The sequence below is a fragment of the Mustela lutreola genome, chromosome 1, assembly GCF_030435805.1.
Source record: "Mustela lutreola isolate mMusLut2 chromosome 1, mMusLut2.pri, whole genome shotgun sequence".
In the NCBI taxonomy this organism is placed as follows: Eukaryota; Metazoa; Chordata; class Mammalia; order Carnivora; family Mustelidae; genus Mustela; species Mustela lutreola.
This window is the reverse complement of record NC_081290.1, coordinates 55,336,431-55,353,946: the sequence shown is the minus strand read 5'-3', so window position 1 is coordinate 55,353,946 and position 17,516 is coordinate 55,336,431. Positions and strand designations below refer to the sequence as shown.

The 17,516-nt window shown below is 44.0% G+C and overlaps 1 protein-coding gene across 1 annotated transcript; it reads left to right on the top strand.

The window, feature by feature from the left end:
• Positions 1-878: 878 nt before the first annotated feature.
• Positions 879-13,361, top strand: CLRN2 (clarin 2). The gene is made up of 3 exons (XM_059165018.1): positions 879-1,329; positions 7,128-7,307; positions 10,225-13,361. Exons 1-3 carry the CDS (start codon positions 1,077-1,079, stop codon positions 10,488-10,490), a joined length of 699 nt encoding a protein of 232 aa, XP_059021001.1. The 5' UTR covers positions 879-1,076; the 3' UTR covers positions 10,491-13,361.
• Positions 13,362-17,516: the final 4,155 nt, after the last annotated feature.

Below are 17,516 nucleotides of genomic sequence, written 5' to 3'. Positions count from 1 at the left end.
CAATGTCCTGTGCCACTTCTGCCAAATGTGACTTCCCAAAACAATTGAGAGTTGCTGTTATCAGGCTCACATGACGTCAGTTGGCTTACAGTAATAGACTAAAAATCAAAATTGAAAAGCTACGGTATAAGATAGAAAGTAGGAAATATTTCATTCCTAGTGGCTATACATTAAAAGAAAACACACACACACACACACACACACACACACACACACACACAAATTTTCAGTATTAGAAGTAAAGCCCCTGACAAGGCGATCATTTGCTAACACATTAGAAAAAGACTCTTCTTTCCCACTTCAGAAGACATAAGGTTTTTGGTGGGGGCGGTGCTGTTGGAGGAAAGGAATGTGAGTGTCGGGGTCCAGGCTGCCCCAGTCCAGCCACAAGCTGACTTCTGCTGCAATTTACCCACAGCAGATTCACCCGGTGATAAATCCAAGCATCATATAGCCTGTCTACACATTTCAATTAAGAGCCTTGAGAACAGAGGTCATCCCAAGGTATGAATAACGGTTCTGGAGATTCTGACAGCAGTGACATTTCACAGAAAGAAATGCCCAGGCACACAGCCCCGAGCTCGACATCTGACACCATGCATTGTGGGCAGCATTCAAGTGCTAACCCTTACATGCTCAGTTTCCTTCTGTTGCATGCATTTTTTTTAGAATAGTTAGTGTTTCTTTATAGTCAGATCTACCTAGTTTTAGCCTGCTAATAACTTCCTGGCCATCAAGAGGTCCACGCCAGGGTTATTTAAATACCTGAAAGGAACAATTAAACCCACTGTTGAAATAGTAGTCTAGTGGGAGATATACGGTTACTTCCCTCAGTAACACACGCCTCTACACTTGAGTCAGGTGAAGGCGGTCTCTGTAGAAACTTCCGGATGTGCTGGTAGTAAACATAGGCTGTGGAGGCAGGCAGTGAGGGAGGACCGGGAGATGCACTCGAAATCCTGAAATGCCGTGTTTGGAAGAGCTGACCCTGGAGCCGGAGACCGCAGAGTGTCCAGAGAATGCCGACCACCTTTGCCACCCGTGGGACACCTGCAGGATAACCTGCACCCACTAGAATGCCTGGATGGTTCAAAAAGGCGTGGTATGGGCTGGCATCTTTACTCAGCTTTTCCTCCTTTATCCTGATCGTTGTTGCCCTGGCCGCGCCCCACTGGCTGAGTGGGAAAATCCTTTGTCAGACTGGAGTGGACCTGGTCAACGCCACCGACCCAGAGCTGGTCAAGTTCATTGGGGATATTTACTACGGGCTCTTCCAAGGATGTAAAGTGCGACAGTGCGGGCTCGGGGGCCGCCAGTCCCAATTCACGAGTGAGTATATTTGGGGCACACAAGCTGTTTTAGGACACTTTATTTTTTTAATTTGTAAGAGTGCTTATGTCTAGCTGTGGAATTTGACTTCTGCCTCAACTTAAGGCACGTTGACATTCCTGTTCAGCACCAAGAACATTTCTTTCTTTCCTGCAGAAGCTTATAGAAACATTAAAAATGGGGATTTGTATACTTTTGTAGTTCACCTCTATTAGAAATAACTATTAAAATATTGAACGTTTACGAGTATCAGACATTCTGCTAAATGTTTTACATGGCTTCTCTCTCTTAAGCCTTAAAACAAATTTATGAAGAAGGAATTATTAACGTTTCCATTTTGTAGAGGACTACACTGAGACTTGGAGAGGTTATATAACTTGCTTGAGGTCCCCCAGCCAGGAAACAGCAGAGCCAGACGTCGGACACTTGCCACGTGACTGGGATGTTCTCAGCCAGCCCAGCACGCTTCCACTTCTATTTATATAAAACCTCCACAGGCTGAGAACAGGCAAAGAGGCTGTGTGCCGGGGCTCTGGAATCACACTACTTGGGTTGAGAGCCCAAGTTGGGTGATCCCTGAAGGGGAGCCCTGGGGCAAGACACTGACTGCCCTCCATGACTGTGAGTAGTCAGGGTCATCTGCTGACATCCAGGCTGACCTTAGAGCTGCTCTGGGTGTAAATAGAGCAGAAATCCAAGCCCAGTTTTACAAAGGGTCTTCTGGGAATTAAAAAACAAAGCAAAAAAGTCAATATTCTGCAAGTTTTTAGAATCAACTAGAACGCTCAAGAGAACAGTGTCCTACACAAACATAATCCATCAACATAATGCAATGCAAAGGGATAAGGACTTATACTCATTTGATTTCTATATTTCAGAATTGTAGTTTTTAGAATCCTGCCCAGGGTTAAGTATCTTATTAAATACTTAAAGATAGGGGCACCTGAGTGGCTCAATGGGTTAAAGCCTCTCCCTTCCGCTCAGGTCATGATCCCAGGATCCTGGTATCCAGTCCTGTGTTGGGCTCTCTGCTCAGCAGGGAGCCTGCTTCCCTCTCTCTCTCGCTCTCTGCCTATTTGTGATCTCTCTCTCTCTCTGTCAAATAAATAAATAAAATATTTTATAAAAAAATACATAAAGACAGAAAGCTAAAGCCATTAACAAATATAATAATATGAGCTAGCATCACTTATATTCATAAAAGAAATTCATATTTGTTATGGATATTCAGGAAAAAATCTCTGGGAATATTTATATTTATCCAGCAATTAAATTGGACCAAGGGTATTGGAAAAATAGTTCCACTAAAAACATTACACACACCCACACACGGAAAACACATATACATAAAGAATTAAAAATAAAAGTCATCAAAAGGAGACCATGACAATGATATACACTAGGTGATTCTGCATTGGGTCTGTTTGCTTTAAAAGATATCACTTGGTGAGAAAATTGGTGGAACTTGAATGGAGTGTCATGATTAAGTGGCCGTCGTGTGCTAGCATTAACTCAGTGATTTGGGGACTATGGTTCTGTAAGGCAATCTCTTTCTTAACGAAATAGACCCTAACGTACTCAGGGCTGCAGAGACAATTTACCTGCAGTAGTTCAGGAGAAAAAAACCAAATTCCTTTGTACCATTCTTACAATTTTGGGAAGCTTGGGATTCTTTCAAAACCACACACACACACACACACACTCACACACAAAACTGAAGGAGAGAAGACACAATTTTTAAATAGTCATCATTAATGGAAATGAAAGAACCTCATGAAGGAAGTTCTCAAGTTTGAACAAGGGAGTGACAATTAAAAGCAGCATGATTCCAGAGACTGTAGTCAGACAGTGCTTAGGGAATATAATAAAAATAGCCCCTGGTAATTATATAACATGATGTATCATGTAACCACGATAACTGCCTTCTTACATACTAGATAATTTATCTGTTATGTTTATTATTTATTATCTGTCTCCACCCCTTTAGTATGTAGTGCCATGAGAACAAGGATCTTGTCTTATTCGTTGATGATCTCAAGCCCCAAGAAGAATGCTTCAAAACACTGGCACTCAAAAACATTGGTCTAATGAATAACAATAAGTACTTTTTTAAAAAGGTTTTATTTTTTTATTTGACAGAGAGAGAGATCACAAGTAGGCAGAGAGGCAGGCAGGGGGGTGGGGGAAGCAGGCTCCCCACTGAGGAGAGAACCTGATGCGTGGCTCAATGCAGGGCTCAATTCGGGGCTTGATCCCAGGACCCTGAGATTATGACCTGAGCCAAAGGCAGAGGCTTAACCCACAGAGTCACCCAGGCACCCCAACAATAAAGTACTTTTAAATTCATCTGTTCTGAATGTTCCCCTGCAAGACACCAAACTTGTGACCCATGCTACACTAATCCTCCACAACCCTGCCAGTCAGGAGAAAACTCAAGCTCAGAGAGGTTAAGCAACTTGCTGAAGGTCACAGAGCCCTCAGTGCTAGAGCCAGACCCCAACCCAGGTTAGTCTGATGCCAGACTTCTTAATTTCCACCATGTTGCTCCTTCTGGAATTTGTGACCGGTGACTTTCCCAAAGCTAGGCATCTCCCCAGTAGTCCTTACTGTTCTCCTAGAATCCAGCAAAGGGTCGTGGGGAAGTGGTGGGTGAATGGGGATTCCTAGGGGTGTGAGGTTCCAGGGTGGACAGATCCCACTGGAAATGACTGAGTGGTTACCCCAACAATCATAGGGTATATTAGTTCCCCGGAGCTTCCGTAACAAAGTACTATGACAAACTAGGTGACTTAAACAGTAGAAATGTATTCTCATAGTTCTGGAGGCTAGAATTCAGAAATCAGCTTGTGGACAGAGCCATGCTCCCTCTGGAACCTATGGGAGAAGGAACCTTCCCTGCCTCTTCCAGCTCCTGGTAGCCCCGAGGGTCCTTGGCTTGTGGCCATGTCATCCAGTCTTCACATGGCATCCTCCCCGTGTCTCTTCACATGGTCTTCCCTCCACGTGTCTGTGTGTCCAAATTTCCCCTTTTATCAGGACACCAATCACATTGGATTAGGGCCCATCTTAACAACTTCATCTTAATTAGCTCTTAAATACCCTATTTCCAAATAAGGTCAGATTCTGAAATGCTGGAGATTAGGACTTCAACCTTTCTTTTTTGTGGGGGATGACAGGGAGAGCACAGTTCAATGGAGAATAGAGGATATGAGGCGGCAGTTGGTAGGTCTAGCATAATTTAGGAATCCCCAAGCACAAATACCATTTCTGGAGAAGGAGCTGAGGCAGATACCAGCTTTGCAGTAGAAGGAGCCCCGAGGAGGATAGACAAAGACTGAACCCTTCCACAGCAGTGCTGATTAAACCCCTGCCATCCCAGCTCACAAGAATGTAAACTCCCTCTGCCAGAAGCCAGAGCAAAGGAGCACTTTCTGTTTGTCCACTGGAGGAACTCAATAAATGTCCCTTTCCCTCCTCCTCTTTCCCAGAGGAAAACAGGCCCCTGGGGGCTCATCTAACATGGTCTGCTCTCTGCAGCACCAGAATTGTGTGAGACTCATAAAAGATGTTTTAGTACCAGCTCTGAGTAGGATAACGTTCAAGAACGTTTAGTTTTCCCAGCTGCCCTGGGGTGTCCCAGAGGAGGGAATATAAACTTCCATTCACAGCACCTTGGGTTTGATTCTCTCTGAAAACGTTCACTGGAGCCGAGCTATGCTGTGTTGGCTGGTTTTGCACTGTTGCAGGTCAAGGACAGACTTGAGTCTATCACAACATTCACTCATGCAGGGCTGAACATTTGAAAAGAAAAAAAAAAAATCTAAGGGACATTAAGAAAGGAGAGAAGCCATGGTTAAAGAGAAATCTTGCAAGAAAAAATCCTTGGAAAGACGCTCAGGGTAAAGTTTCTGATGCCCACAAGATAACCACATGGAGATAAATGCAAATGGAAATACAGAACTGGAAAGAAAGATAGATTAGAACTAGGATGTAAATGTGGAGTGTCTGGAAACTTCTCAGTGGAAAGAATTTTGAAGGGAGAAGGACCAATATTTAGTTCTCAAACTTGGGAGGCACCAAACTTCTGTGACTACAGGGAGGCAGGGGAGCCAGCAAAGAGCCAGAGGGGAACAGGGTTCAGGGGAGTGAGGTGAAACCAGGAAAGCTTCGAGTCCTGGCTCCCCAGAAGGGACAAGAAGGGGCTGATCATGACATCAAAGGATGAAGCCGGGAGTTCAAACTCACAAAGTGGACCCTGATTTGACCAGGAGGTGCTCAGTAGAAACCCTGAAGTAGCTGCAGAAGAAGGGGTATGCTCGGGCTTTCTTTAGCTTCCATCATTTTAAACTCTTCAGTGTGATTACTGGAAACAGCGATCTAAACTCTATATATCATATGGATCCAGGATTATAATCTCATATAGAATTCAGAGTCACCTTGCCCAAAGATAAGGGACTTAATGCCCAAACCTAGGTGGAAATTGGTTTCATAAAATCTACCTTACATCTTTGTCACAAGCATTGAATGACATAATGATGTAAAGGGTTTGGCACTTGACATGGCTGTGCTCAGCAAAAGTTGGTAACTCTCAGTTCATATGCAGTTATTGCTACCCCATTATACTGATGAGCAAACTGAGGCTCTGCGGAGTCCTGTGACTTTTCGTAAGTCAGAGAGTAACAACAGAACTGCAACAGCCCCAGCCGCCATCTTGAGAACTCAGTCTTTCCCAGGCAGTATCTGCCATACCGTATCATTCACTTCTCATGGCTACTGTGTCATGAGCAATACAGAGGAAACAGGTACAAATTAAGATCTCACTAAATTATCCTGCCACATGAATATGGAAAATTAATATTCTAATAGGGTATGGTGCACATGAAAAGTAAGTGTCCATCATACATGGGGAAAAATGACTACCTTGCCAAGGGATCCAAGGTGATGCTCCTAGCTTCCTATCAATGCTTATTAAGTGCTATTATTATTCCCATGTGTTTCACTTGATCCATTCAACAATCTGGTAAGATGGGTAAGGGAGGCAGGGTTCAGAGGATTCTATTTTATACTTGTGGCAAATGAGCGAAACTGCGATTTGAACCCAGATCTTTGGATGCCAGGTCTAGGCTTCACTCTGCTATGCCCTTCTACACTCTTCACAGGTGTACCTGAATCCTCTTGTACCTGTCTGATTTAATGAAAGCAACTCTCTGACCCAGATTAAATCCTTTCAGTTGGCCCTCTTTGACTGACTCTCTTGCCCACCTCCTTTGCTAAAGAGCCACCAGCTAGGGCTTGTGTGCATTAGCTCACACCAGATCCCAGGGCTAGCCAGGGCATATTCAGATTTTGCATCCACTGCAAGAAAGAGAGGATTATTGGCCAAATGAGAAGTGGCAAATCTGGTGTCCATGTGTTCATCTCAAGAAGTCTCCTGCTTGGGCGCCTGGGTGGCTCAGTGGGTTAAGCTGCTGCCTTCGGCTCAGGTCATGATCTCAGGGTCCTGGGATGGAGTCCCACATCGGACTCTCTGCTCAGCAGGGGGCCTGCTTGCCTGCTTCCCTTCCTCTCTCTCTGCCTGCCTCTCTGCCTATTTGTGATCTCTCTGTCAAATAAATAAATAAAATCTTTAAAAAAAAAAAAAAAAAGAAGAAGAAGAAGTCTCCTGCTTCTTGAAAACCCAGACCTTGCTGCCTTGCCCTCTCTCCACTCTAGTAAAGCCTTGGAGTAAGCAAGCCTGGACTGTATAAACTTGAGCCCAGCTCTGCCACTGAAATATTGGCTGTGTCTTCTCTTTCCAGTCTTCCCACACCTGGTGAAGGAACTCAATGCAGGCCTCCATGTGACAATTCTGCTGCTCCTCTTCTTGGCCTTGGCCCTGGCTCTGGTCAGCATGGGCTTTGCCATTCTCAACATGATCCAGGTTCCATATAGGGCAGTCAATGGCCCTGGGGGCATCTGCCTATGGAACGTCCTTGCAGGTAAGGAAGAAAAGGGAGAGGGAGAGAAATTCATGTCCACTGCCACCACCAGGATGAGTTCCAAGTAGGTAGGTGGAAGGTGTGCAGGAATTAGAACGCCCACCTCAGTCTTTACTTCCCTATTCTATAACCTTACTCATGGGCATGAATGTCCTCTTTACTGAAAGTTGCAGAATCTCTGTCACAGTAAAGAGCCAAATTGGTGGCTTGCATGAGTGGCTGAGGACTTGGAGCAAAGAGGAGAGGTGGGAGTAAGATGAGAGGAGAGAAGAGCGCTGGGGGTGGAAGGGGGAAGAGAGGGCACTGTGGGTGGAGGGGAAGAGGTGAGCCCACAGCTGTGAGGGTGGGGGGGAGCCTTCCAAATGACAGAAGATGAGGCACCTGGCCTCTTTACATTTGAAGCTCACAACCTCCTTATGAGGCAGGATCGAAGATCCTGAAGCTCAGAGAAGTTAAAAGCCTTACCCAAGGCCACACAACAATAGGTAGCAGAGGTGGGATTCCAACCAATGTACAACTAAGTCTAAGCCCTTTGTCTTTCCTTTAATCATGGTATCAATTATAACCATCATGACCTATTTTTCTTTCTTTTTTTTTTTTTAAAGATTTTATTTATTTATTTGACAGAGAGAGATCACAAGTAGGCAGAGAGAGAGGAGGAAGCAGGCTCCCTGCCGAGCAGAGAGCCCGATGCGGGCCTCGATCCCAGGACCCTGAGATCATGACCTGAGCCGAAGGCAGCGGCTTAACCCACTGAGCCACCCAGGCGCCCATGACCTATTTTTCAAGACAAAAAACAAAAGTGTCTGTTGATTTGGGATTATACTTTACATACATATAGATATATGTATATCTATATATTTATGCATAATATTTTATATTATAATATCTTATATAATATGCATATTTAATTCATGTTTAGCATTTAGTTATGCACGTAAAAAGCCATATGCAAAAAAATAACAAGATTCCCAGAAATGAAGTTGTTTCCAAAAACCTCAGTCAAATGGTTAACCATCATGATGGCAATAACCTATCCCTATCTTTGCCTTATACAGAGTGACCAAAAAGTGTACAAAGAGATCATGTTGTTTTACCAGGTATAGTAATGTAATGTCAGTAGATCAGTTACTGTGTATTTTCCTGCATTTGCAGACCACAACCATCCTATAGAATTACTTATATACATGGCTGGCCCCTTCCAGACTGCAGGTGTCTTGGCTCCACCCACATGAACCCTCCTAGTGGCTGACATGTAAAAAGTGCTTAGTCCTACGATTAAATAAACGCTCCTCTCTGTCAAGTTACTGCTTCAGAGAGATGGCGCTCTCAATCACTATTGATGAGAATATTTTAAAAAGGCAGTTCAACAAAACTGTAGTGTTAAAAGTGTTAAAAGGCATAAAAATAATATATATTTTTTAAAGATTGCAGAAGGAGGGGCAGAGAGGGGGTGGGGAGAGTAGCAGACTTCCCCCTGAGCGTGAAGCTTGAGGCAGGTCTTTTTCCCATGACCTGGATGGAGATCCCCGCCTCAGCTGAACCAAGAGTGGGGCTCAACCAACTGAGCCACACATGCACCCCCAAAATATGAATATTTTTTAATTAAACTAATCCAAATAGGGATTTATGCTAAGGAAATAACTGGAAAAGAGTACAGAGATGTATATAAAAAGGTGTTCGTTGCAGCACTTTATAGTAACAAAATTTAGATGCAATCTAGATATCCAGAAATAAAGTCATACTCAATTAAACTTAATTAAATTGGGGCGCCTGGTTGGCTCAGTGTGTTAAGCCGCTGCCTTCGGCTCAGGTCATGATCTCAGGGTCCTGGGATCGAGTCCCGCATCGGGCTCTCTGCTCAGCAGGGAGCCTGCTTCCCTCTCTCTCTCTCTCTGCCTGCCTCTCCATCTACTTGTGATTTCTCTCTGTCAAATAAATAAATAAAATCTTTAAAAAAAAAAAAACTTAATTAAATTGGTTAGGTGTGTTCCTTTTAGAACATATTATGCACCAGTTTAAAGTGGTGCTATAACAGAATACTTAACAATATAGAAAAATGTTCAAGTAAAGGGGAAAAAAAGAGCATTACAAAGTAAAAGTTTCAGAATACAATTTTGTTAAAGAGGAAGAAATGTAAAGAAACACATTAAAATGTTCAAAGTATTTATACCCAGCTTTTAGGATAAAAGTGAATTTGTATTTTCATCTTTGTGACTTTCTCTGGTGTCCAAATTTCCTTTAACAAAGACATAATAATCTAAGCAAAAAGCGTGATAAATGTGTTTTTAAAATATTAATTAAAACCAACCAGTAGAAAAGCAAAAAGGAAGAGAGAGAGAACTGCCAGAACACGGAGGTTGGAAGCAACAGGTAGGAAAGTGAGTGAAGTTTGGAACCGTTCCAGATCCCCCTATCTGCTTCCTCTCCTCTTTCTCTTACCTCCTCTTCTTATCCTTAAGATAAGGGAATGATTAGGGGCGCCTGGGTGGCTCAGTGGGTTAAGCCGCTGCCTTCGGCTGGGGTCATGATCTCAGGGTCCTGGAATCGAGCCCCGCATCGGGCTTTCTGCTCAGCAGGGAGCCTGCTTCCTCCTCTCTCTCTGCCTGCTGCTCTGCCTACTTGTGATCTCTCTCTGTCGAATAAATAAATAAAATCTTTTTTAAAAAAAAGATAAGGGAATGATTAAAGGGTGGTTAAGGATGATTAAAGACTTCTCACCTTGGAGTCCGGAGGTAGATCCCCATGGTGGGGGTAAAGTTTGCTTGAGGAAAAAAAAAAAAAAATTGTTGTGTCACCCTAAGAATTTTTCAACCCAAAGCAAACGTGTCGCATGTGGTACAGAAGTGCCTTCTTGCAGAAGGCCAGTACAGCTGTACCAAGGAGCGCTGAATGAGGGTGACGTTTTGGGTTGCAGGTGGAGTCGTGGCATTGGCCATCACCAGCTTCATGGCCGCCGTCGAGTTTCACGACCTCACCGAGCGCATCGCCAACTTCCAGGAGAGGCTCTTCCGCTTCGTGGTGGTGGAGGAACGGTACGAAGAGTCCTTTTGGATCTGTGTGGCCAGTGCCTCCGCCCACGCTGCGAACTTGGTAGTGGTGGCCATCAGTCAAATTCCGCTCCCGGAGATTAAGACCAAAATCGAAGAGGCCACGGTCACGGCTGAGGATATCCTGTATTGATCGTCCCCTGTGGCTCACACCTTTTCCTGAGTCAGTTCTGCAGTGGGACCCCGCACCACATTTTGCGCGCAGGCTTTGCAGTCCAGAGCGCCCCTGTTTTGGAAGTTAAGAAGGAGAAAGTGGAGAGAGGCAGGGCGGTGCCTGGACCAGAAAAGAAAGCTTTCCCATACTCCCGGCATCTCTGCCCTTCCCTCTCACTGACCTTGGAGTTAGAGACTCTGCTACTTGCCAGCTGTGTGGACACTGGACAATTCACTTAATTCCTGCTTCTCACTTTCCTCATCTGTAAAATGGAGGTAATAAGACCTCGCAAGGTTGTGATGAGGTTTAAATGGGCAATATGTTGCCAACCTTTGAATCAATATATGTATCTGGGATTAGAGTCTTCTACAGATATAAGGTAATGAACACTCCAATAAATGTCTATAGACCCCTGTTCTGTTCCACAAAATATGAGGGGTGGAAGTAAAGAGGCATATGGTAACACCCCTGCCCTCCAGAAACATTTAATCCTTCCACATGACAGGCATCAGATAGCAACAATAACACTAAGAATGAAAAATAATTTCTTCTCTCTTTTTTTTTTTTTTAATGGTTACTATATACTGGACACTGATCTAAGAGTCCTATATATATGGGGTCTTCACTATAAATTCAGATTGTTGGTACTTTATTTCCACCTTATAGATAAGAAACTAATGTATCCAGGGATCAGTTAACTTGCTGAGGTCCAGAATTCAGTTGAGGAAGTCTAAAACCAATCTGTATACTTGCAACCACTTTGCTAATCGGCTGTTGGATGGATGTTCAAGCAGGTGGAATGCAATGTGATAAATGTTATGACAGTAGGTGCATGAAGGACTGAGGGAAGGAATTCATTCTCCTGCATGGGATGTGGTACTAAAGGAAGTATCACAGAGCTGACATTTGATCGGAACTTCGAAAGATGAGTAGAGTTTTTCCAGTGGGGAAGGAAGCAGGTTTGGAGAAGGGCATTTCGGGATGAGTCAGCAATGGGGGGGGGGGGGGGGGAGGACAAGCGATGGAATTACACAGCGGGCCTAGAGACATGCGAACACCCAGACTGATTAGAATGTTGTTCTAATTCACCAGTTAGATAAACCCAGTTGCTTTGTGTTGGGTTTCCCTTCAGCAGTACAATGATGGTGAATTATATGTGCCAACTCGGCCAGGCCACTGTACCCAGATATTTGGTCAAACACTATTCTAGACGATTCTGTGAAGGTATTTTTTGGACAGGATTAACGTGTCAATCAGTAGACTTTGAGTAGGAGAGATAGCCCTCCAAGATGTGGGTGGGTCTCACCCAATCTGTTGAAAGCCTTAGGAAAAAGACTGACCTCCCTCAAGGGACTGGGAATTCTGCCAGCAAGCTGCCAGGGGACTCAAACTGCAGTTCTACTTGGATTGGAGATCCAATCCCAAGCCTGCCACCCCAGCCTGGACTTGCCAGTCTCCACAGTCATGTGAGCCAATTTAAAAAAAAAAAAAAATCTCATCGCTTCTCGGCCTTTTGGCTAAATCAAGTGTAAACAAAAAATTCTCTGGGGCGCCTGGGTGGCTCATTTGGTTAAGCATCTGCCTTTGGCTCAGGTCATGACCCCAGGGTCCTGGGATCGAGATCGCCATGGGGCTCCTCGCTCGGCCTCTGCTCCTCCAACTGCTCATGCTCTCTCTCTCTCTCTCTCATAGATAAAATAAAATCTTTTTTAAAATTTCTCTTTCCCTCTGCCTGTCTCTCTCTCTCAATTTGCGCACACACACATACACACACACACATCCTGTTGATTCTATTTGTCTGGAGAATCCTTGCTCATACAGGTACAAAACTCCATTAACTCACTTTCCTACAATGCCAGCTGAGGTGACTCCTTTGTCAGGTCTCCTGGCTTCATGCCAAGTAAGTCATCTCATTCCCTAAATTAGCTCCATCAAAAATGACACCCGACTTTGCTTAATGCTAAGCTTCTGGAGGCTTCCATGGCATCTCTCTGTTCTAATTGCTCATGATTCCCTGCTGGCCCATCTGTCCCTTCCAGCCTTCTATCCCCATCCCACACACAGAGGCAGTACTGTTTACCAGACTGATGTCACTCATCAAATATGCAGATGGCACAGGGCTAGAAGGGGTGGTTAACGTGATAGGAGATGGATCCAAGAGATAGTGCCAGAGTGCAGTGCTGAGTTGAAAACAAGCAGAAATATCCATGTCCTATTAAATTTACCATAAAGTCCTCCTGACAGTTGAAAAATAAATCATACAGAAGACTGGCAAGTTTATTTAGATAACCATCTGAGTCTTGGTACATTTATTCATTCAGTGAGTACTGAAATTGATCTAGGGGCTGGGAGTAGAGAAGAGAACAGACAGACAAAAATCCCTGTGATTCACACTGGACTAACAACATTAGTCCAGCCACAGCCTTCAACGTGATCACTGCTTCAAGGGTGTGCAGACTGCCGCACACGGGCAGAGGAAATTCACTTTTGCCTCTAACAGTGGAATGACCTCATCAAGACGCTAACCTGGACCAAGATAGTGGGTTCCAGGGAGTCCAACTGCAGGCTTTTGTGAATTTTCCTGGAAACTGAGTCCAGAGCTTTCAAGAGCTTCGGAAGCATCTATAACACCTTGAAAGTTTTAAACCGTGACCACGAGGTAACACCGAACCTGGTATAAACACAGCATCATGTTCCATGAGGTCCTAGGGACCCTCCTCCACTCCTCTTATGAAGTAAGTAAGGTGATTCATAGGCTCTTATTCCCCCTCCTCCAAATTGCAGACTTGAGTGTTTCCCTGTTGCTAATGACAGTCTAAATAGGAAATAAACTCCTACTTTAAAAATTAAGTGTCTGATGTTCAAAGTCACCAAAATGGGCTGTAAGTATTTCACTTGTGTGAATGGAAAAAATCTCAGGCCCAGAGCCCATCGAAATGGTTATGTTTTCCCCACACCTAGAAGAAAGTCACCAAACTCACTTCGTGCCTAATGCTTCAAGTCACCCTCGGTAGCAGCTGGGGGTCAAACAGGGGAAAGAGGTTAATGTGCCTTAGGTGAGGCCCAGCCCTTTCAAGGTCTCCATTCCTCAAGTACAAAATGAGAAATTCCAAACTACATGACAATGACCACCATCTAGCGTGGGCCAGGCACCCTCCATACTTTCTTCCTCCTTCTGAAAATTATTCAAAATAAGTATCTCTGTCTTTGTTTTACAGATGAGCAATTTTAGGTCAAGAGAACTGAAGTATTTTGCTCAGGCCACCCTATTAGTAAGTGATGGAGAAAGGAGTCAACCCCCATCTACTTAATGCCAAGGCCATTGGTTTCCCTGCTGCACCGTGACTACCTTTCTTGAAAGACCTCTAAGGCTCCTTCCCAGGGCTTCTGCATGTGGCTGTGAGGGTTACCCCTTGCCCAAGAGGTAGCTCTTCTAATCTAGCCCATGGCCCCCTGGCTTGCAATGGCCTGCAACTTCAGGAAAGTTCCCACCCAGAGGGGGTGTCTTCTAATGCTCACCGAAGTATCTGATGGGCTCCCAGGACCCACTCCTTCTAGGCTAGCAGTCCAGGCGAAGTCAAACTGGTAATCATAACATTATTCTGTAACATGGGTTAGAGTGTGATAATGATGATTAATTCTCATATGTCCTTTAAAGGTAGCTAACATATGCACACACTGATATATTATTACTGATCACTGGGGAGATCAAAGCCATTGCAACTGAGCTAATTTCAAAGAAGTAATAATTCATTATCAGCAAAACAAAGTGCTACTTCACGTTCACTCTGTGACATTTGGGTAATACGTGATGTCTCAGACCATTTGGGCTGCGATAACAAATTATCATCAACTGGCTTACACGACAGAAATGGATTTCTCATGGTTCTGGGGCTAAAATTGACAATCAAAGTGCTGGCAGATCTGGTAGCTGGTGAGAGCCTGTGTCCTGGCCTGCAGGGGGCAAAGCCTGTGTCCTGGCCTGCAGGGGGCCAGCAGAGAGAGGGACACAGAGACCCCTGTTCCTTCGTATAAGGACACTAACGTCATTCATCAGGGCTCCATGCTCATGGCCCAAACCACCCAAAGTCCCCACTCTTAAATACATCACATTGGGGGTTAGGATTTCAACATATGGATTTGGGGAGAACACAAACACTCAGGCCATAAAACGGGATTTTCATTAATGAAAACATACCAATAAAGTATACAATTAATCAAAGACTTTTGGATAGCAAGAACCCTTCCATGTCAAATCAGAACAGGGTTATGTTACAAACATACTCCTCTCTCTTTCAAGAAAAATAGGATACCCTGTGAAAAGGGAATTAAACAGTTCTTCACACTTCCAAAGAATGTAATGAGCTTGCAATTCCACTGGGGTGGGGGGATTTAAGTATTTTCTAAATCGTAAGGTTGCTGTGCTGTAATTGGTGATCAGTGAGAACTAATGTATGCTGTAGCAAAAGTTTCTAACATAATCCAAAATGACAATTGTATTAGTCTCCTATTGCTACTGAAGCAAATTGCCACGAGCTTGGTGGTTGATAACAACATGCATTTATTATCTGAAGAGTTTTGGAGGCCAGGCTACCTGGGTGGCTCAGTTGGTTAAATATCTGCCTTTGGCTCAGGTCATGGTCCTGGGGTCCTGGGATTGAGTCCCGCATTGGGCTCCCTGCTCAGTGGGGAGTCTGTTGCTCCCCCTGCTTGTGTGCTTTCGCTCTCTCTCTCTCATAAATAAATTTTAAAATCTTAAAAAAAAAAAAAAAAGTTTCGGAGGCCATGAATCCTCAGTGGGCTTTCCTGGGGTAAGTAAAGCTATTGGCTGACTTTCTTCTGGAGGCTCTAGGGGAGAGTGTGTTTTCCTGCTTTTCCATCTTCTAGAGGCTGCCTGCATTCCTTGGCTCCTGGTTCTTTCCAGCAATGATGTCCCTCCAACCTCTGCTTCTATCACACAGGTGATGATTCTGTTGACTCTGACCCTCGTGCCTCCCTCTTATTATAAGGATCTTTGTGACTCCATTGGGTCCACCCAGTAACCTGGGACATCTTTGGGGGACATTTTTCTGCATACCAGAGCAATGTTACTCAAACCAGAATTTCTTGATCTCACAATATTCCTGAAAAAAATAAAAAATAAATAAATAAATGAGGTGTAGATATAAAACAAATGAGTGGTCTCCTGTGTGGCTCAGTGGATTAAGCCTCTGCCTTCTGCTCAGGTCATGATCTCAGGGTCCTGGGGTCAAGCCCCGCATCAGGCTCTCTGCTCCATGCCTGCCTCTCTGGCTACTTGTGATCTCTCTTTCTGTCAAATAAATAAAATCTTTTCAAAAATGAGCAAAATATTGTGTTATTATTAGTCAACAGTACTAGACTGGCATCATAATTTAGAAAATTCTTGCTGAAAGCGCAGTGCTCACCTCCATCACCCACATGGAGTTCAGATACTTATACAATCCATGGGGTACATCTTTGGAAGTCACGGGGGGGACAGAAGGAGACTAGATAAGGCACAGAGTATCTCAAAAGTAAACCATGATCTCAAGATATGATGCTGGAAACAGCCACTCAGAGAAGTTCCTTAGCCCATTTTACTTTTTTAAAAAGATTTTCCTTTTTTATTTGAGAGAGAGAGAGCGAGAGAGCATGAGCAGGGGGAGTGGCAGAGAGAGAGGGAGAAGCAGACTCCCCACTGAGCAGGGATTTCGGTCCCAGGACCCTGAGGACCTGTGCCGATTTGAGATGAATTTCGATATGTGAAAGATTTCTTCTTTTCCCTCCCCGCCTTCCCCTCCTCTTCTTGCAGCTCCTCCCCCTTCCGCCCCCTTCCTCCTCCTCTTTCTCCTTTTGAGTTTTGGTTGTTAAACTAAGTGGAGCATCATAAGAAACCTATGTAATTATGACATATGCAAAATTCTTCGCAAATAAATTAGGTTTCACACTCTCCTTTGCTCCTATAATTTCATTTTCTCTTCTACCACAATGTCAACAGTTAGTCAGCAAATGAGAGTCCCCACCTGTCAGGAATACCATTTGATCCCTACTGAGCGTATGCCACAGGCCAGGCTTCGTGTAGAACTCACCACCCGTCTCATCTCAGTTTAGCCTCCCCAGAGCCCTGAGAAGTACTTACTCTAATTACCGGTTTTAAAATCAGAAATCTAGTTTTCTCCTTTGTAAAATAACCAGCTTGCATAAGATAGTCTCCAATGTTTCTTCCCACTCTAAAATGTTATTTTTAATGGGAAGTAATATGTTCAGATTTATCACAAATGGAGCACTTATTCCATTCCAGGCCCTAAGTTCAGCATTTTCATTTGGACTATTGGATACAGGTGACGAGATGCCACACGTATACATTTTGACAATTCCAACCTCCAGTTCATCTACATTTTGAATATATATGCATTTCTGTTATATTCATAGGTTGAATTCTTAGTTAAATAAGACAAATTTATACAGGGCATGTGACAATTTGTTTTACTGTTTTTTTGTTTTGGAAAAAATAATAAGCAACAATGACAAACAACTTTGCAACCACAGTGATTTTTCTTTTGTCATTTGGGGAAGAGTCAATTGGATGTAATGTATTCCTTTCCTTGTTTAACAATTCTCTCAAGATTTGAAAAGTAGGTCAAAAAGTGTCCATTCTCCTATGGAGAAGGAGATGCTTATGTGAAGCCAGTGGACCCTCTCGGTATGGCTCAAGAGAACAGTGAGCCAATTGGTAGGGAAATCCTATTGTCCTGCTGATAGTCACCCCGGATATCCCCAGCTAGAGCACCCACACGAGAGACAGCTCACTATATACCCACTATTTAATAATTATATTGCCAGGGTGATTTCTGTCATCAGCAAAAATTACTAAAAGTTTTACTTTGGTTTTAAAATGCAATGTTTTGGGCGCCTGGGTGGCTCAGTGGGTTAAGCCATTGCCTTCGGCTCAGGTCATGATCTCAGGGTCCTGAGATCAAGTCCCGCATCGGGCTCTCTGCTCAG